The 4,358-nt window shown below is 39.1% G+C and overlaps 1 protein-coding gene across 1 annotated transcript; it reads left to right on the forward strand.

The window, feature by feature from the left end:
* Positions 1-1,060: 1,060 nt before the first annotated feature.
* On the forward strand, positions 1,061-4,341 carry LOC104952111 (POU domain, class 6, transcription factor 1-like). Its single transcript, XM_010778866.1, has 2 exons — positions 1,061-1,182; positions 2,671-4,341. The coding sequence occupies exons 1-2, from the start codon at positions 1,061-1,063 to the stop codon at positions 3,056-3,058; spliced, it is 510 nt and encodes a 169-aa protein (XP_010777168.1). The 3' UTR covers positions 3,059-4,341.
* The last annotated feature ends 17 nt before the right edge of the window (positions 4,342-4,358 follow it).

A 4,358-nucleotide genomic window follows, 5' to 3' on the forward strand; every position in this document is an offset into this window, starting at 1 on the left:
GCACATTATCCTTTACATGTTTCCATCTTAAGCTTTGTTAGTTAGTTAGTTTCGTAACGGACGTAATTTAACAGTTGTAGCTTTTCTCAGACGCGGAGGGATACTGACTTGTTGTGAAAAGTAACTACAATTCTACCCGTGGTATATGCTCATTATATCACGGCTAAGAACCAATCAGATTGCTTGATTTGACTTGTCCGTTTTAAGATGTTGCATCGACTCAGTTGCCTCGTGTCTGTCAGAGAGAAACCATTATTTATTGTTATTATCATACCTTTCCCCTCCTGGTGTCTCTCAACCTGATTACATGTTATATTTTGCTGCATGGACCTTTTAAAGTTCTTAACAAATAATCTGAGGGGAGTTTCTTGTTGTGTGTTTTTAACTTGTGTCATTCTTTAAAGCACGTTGAGCTCCACGTGTTGTATGAAAAGTGCTATATAAATAAAGCTTTGTTGTTATTATTATTATTATTATTATTATTATTATTATTATTATTATCATACCTCGACCTAAATTTTTTACATCGCCGAATAGTCATAAAAATGTAATAAAAAAAGTTTAAATCTGTGCTTAATTTTGACAGATTTCCTCCATCGTAAAATTCAATTATTAAATAAATATATATATAATTTAATAAAAAGCGTATGTCACTTGCTTGAAGAAAGAGAGAAGCCTAGTTTGTTCCATGTTCTCCTGGCTTTAACACACGAAAGCACGGACAACAGATCAGGGAGTACAGTGAGGTGTTTCCATCTTTAAAAAGCAGAGCCAGACTCTCCGTTCTCCGGCTTGAGAGTCCAGAAGAACTCCTTTCTGATCTTAAATCCAGGCCAAGAGCATCAGCAGGAGATTCCACATCTTCCTCTGATCCTGATGCATGTGTTTGGACGTCTGCATTATCTACGAGAGGGTGGTTTCTTCTCCATTTGACAACTTTATCTGGTTGGCTTTGGCAGGAAACTATGTCTCGAGAACTCTGCAGGTGCACTCACAAAAATGCAAAGAAATAAAGTTGTGGAGATAAAGATTTGAAAGCACATATTCCTGCGTTTGGAGCATGGATTTAAAAAGCTGGAGACAAATCAACTTGCTGAAGTGTCAGGCTGGGAAGAAAGTGGATTTGGACGTCGACTTTATCTACGAGAGCGGGGTTTCTTCTCCATTTGACAACTTGATCTGGTTGGCTTTGGCAGGAAACTATTTCTCAAGAACTCTGCAGGTGCACTCACTTAGAGGCAAAGAAATAAAGCAAAACATTTGGCGGGATAAAGTTATAAAAGCGAACGTTCCTGCGATTTGTGCATGGATTTAAAAAGCTGCAGACAAATCAACTTGCTGAGTGTCAGGCTGTGCAAGAAGTGGATTTCTAAAGGAACCGGACACACCAAGACGATTTTGGCCGACGCTCAAAATCAGAGCCGTGCCGACGCCTTTTCGGCCGAAAACCCACCGATTCCACATGTCGAATCGGTGGGCAGTCGGCCAAAAGCTGTCGGTCAAAAGAAATCACTCTGATTGGCTGTTCAGCTTAGCGAATCAGTGCATGGGAAGCGAAACGGAAGTGAGGGACCCAAACAAACGGCAAGAAGGCAAATGTGAGATTTCATTGAACTCCAGCTCTCGACACAGGTTTGGGAAAGCCCCATGAGCTTCTCGCTGTAGAGTGAAAATGGAACACACACGCAGTCTGTGTTCCGGTTGTTGCCTCTTTTGAATGACGAATACACACTACCGCCGCCTGCTGGTAAGGAGAGTTATTGCCACTCACGCATGCACGTGCTAATTGGCCGTCGGCTGAAGTCTTTGCGGTGTGTTCCAGTGCGACTGGCCAAGACGCAGGAGACGTGAGGCGACACAACAGTCGGGTCCGTCGGGACGTGTTCTTTGGTGTCAGTTTGGTGTGTCCGGGCCTTTACGTGTTATAATTGTGAATCAAAGCCATGGAGGTTATGGTTATGGTGCTGTTTGTTGGTTGGTTTGTCTCTTAGCAAGATTACAGAGAAACTACAAGCTTGATGTTCATGAAACTGGGTGACATGTTGGAGAATGGGCCCAAAAAAACCGTCTGAATCACAGTTTTCACATCAGACATCAAATCCTGAATACAAAATGTTGAATCCGGCCTGATGTTCATGAAACTTGTGCTAATCACACATTCAAAAATAATTCTTCCATCACACATTCACAAGAGAATAAAGGCCTTTACATTAGTCAAACAAACCCAGACAGAAGAGGCAACACCCAAATAAAATGATAAACGCAATGACATCATCTTTCTTTCTTTTTTATGTTATATAATTTAACTTTTAAAAAACCATGTCTCAACAGCTTTTTATGTCTCTTAAAAGCTGGCACTGTGGGTATTGTAGTCTTTTAAAATCCCTTGACTACAAAGGTCGCCACTAGGTGACATTTCATTGGACCTTTTCACAAAAACTGGCTAAAAAAAGGGTGATTTTACGTAAAGAAAAGAATAAAAGTAATAAAAAAAGGAGGTGGGTGGTAAAAAATGTTAAACTAAACCAAAATACAAGTACATAAAAAAAAAAAAATTAAAATCATATAAATGGGGATTATAATCAAACACTAACTTCTAAGAGATTTATAGTTAGAGATAGAAAAAAACAAAAATGATGTATTGTTAGATTAAAGCTGATTTAATTACAGTAATATATATATATATCCTGCTGAATATCTTTTGCTCCGCAGGTTTGAAAAGCTGGACATCACCCCTAAGAGCGCCCAGAAGCTGAAGCCGGTTCTGGAGAAGTGGCTGGCCGAGGCGGAGCACTGGAACCAGAAGGGACAGCAGAACCTCATGGAGTTCGTCGGCGGAGAACCGTCCAAAAAACGAAAGCGGCGCACGAGCTTCACGCCGCAGGCCATCGAAGTCCTGAACTCATACTTTGACAAGAACGCGCTGCCGACGGGACAAGAGATCACGGAAATGGCTCGAGAGCTGAACTACGATCGAGAGGTGGTGAGAGTTTGGTTCTGCAACAGGAGACAAACGCTGAAGAACACGAGCAAAATCAACGTCTTCCAGGTCCAGTAGCAACGTCTACTTCTGGAGATATTTCACACAGAAACACAGCGAAGGACTGTGAGGAGAATACAAGCCAAGTGGAAAAATATGAACTTTGGTAACACTTTATTTTAAGGTACACATATTCACCATCAAGTAGTTGTTCATCAACATGCATATTAGCAGCTCATTGGCTCTGTATTAGTCATTATAAAACAGGCCTTGTTCTACATGACCATATTCTACAAGTACTAGGCCATTAGTTAAGAGTTTGTCCTCAATAACCCTCTAATTAGTGCTTATTTATTGTAAGTAAGGACGTTGTTGTACATGAGTTTGGGTCTTAATATGCTCCGCTCAATATGGGCCTAATAACTCTCATAATAACACCTAACAAATATGGTGTATTCTTATGTAACAAGACATGAAACTAAAAGTGTTAATTGTGTCAAAGTAACTCAAAATGAGGTTTTTCTAACTCAGAATAAGTTCCCTATTTTAAAGTGAAGTCTTGTTCATAACCAATAAGCTAGTAGTTTGACTCTAATGTGTAAATGAACCACTAGATGACGGTGAATATGTGTACCTTAATCTAAAGTGTTACCTGAACTTTTTAAGATGAAGAGAAATGACTCATAAAAGAGTTCTAATAACAAGTTTCTATCGTATTTTAAGATATGTGTACACAACTCCTGTGAAGTCAAACTGCATGGTCCTTTAGAGTGATGATAATAACATTTCATATTTAATAATATTTGAACTTTTATACAAGTGGTTTTATAGGAAAATCCCTCTGAATCATCAAAGTGGCAGTGCATTGAGTCACATTGATTTTAGTCGCATAATTGTCACTTTACGCTGATATTTGAAGAACCACCATGGATGTTTTTAAAAATTCTCCTTTATTTTATATTTACGTGGTAGTTGTGCTACATTGGCAGCTTGTAAAACCTAAATAGGATGCTGTAGACTGAAAAACAACCCTTTATTAATCAGAATTCGTCGTCTAATTAACACCAAAAATGAATTTTCCATCCATGACTCTGCAGCCATGTTTGGGGACAATCACCATTTTTATATTTCTTATTGAAAATCACAAAAAATCTGCATTAATTTCCTCTCGTTCGGCTTTCATATTTTTATTGAGCAGCATAAAATAAATGTGCCACACCGTCGGGGGTCCAGAGGGAATGATTTTTGACAAAAACTTGACTATTGCCCATGAAGCCACAACTGTAAACTAATCAGTTTTTATAATGTTACTTTCATACTGTGTGTGTGTGTGTGTGTGTGTGTGTGTGTGTGTGTGTGTGTGTGTGTGTGTGTGTGT

The sequence above is a fragment of the Notothenia coriiceps genome, unplaced genomic scaffold (genome assembly GCF_000735185.1).
Source record: "Notothenia coriiceps isolate Sejong01 unplaced genomic scaffold, NC01 NC01_scaffold00019542, whole genome shotgun sequence".
Taxonomy (NCBI): domain Eukaryota; kingdom Metazoa; phylum Chordata; class Actinopteri; order Perciformes; family Nototheniidae; genus Notothenia; species Notothenia coriiceps.

Excerpts from the sequence above, each read along its gene's own strand:
- LOC104952111 (XM_010778866.1), top strand. The coding sequence starts at position 1,061 with ATGGATTTAAAAAGCTGGAGACAAATCAACTTGCTGAAGTGTCAGGCT. Across the intron at positions 1,183-2,670 it reads CCATTTGACAACTTGATCTG|TAATATATATATATATCCTG; the intron begins GTTGGCTTTGGC and ends ATTTAATTACAG.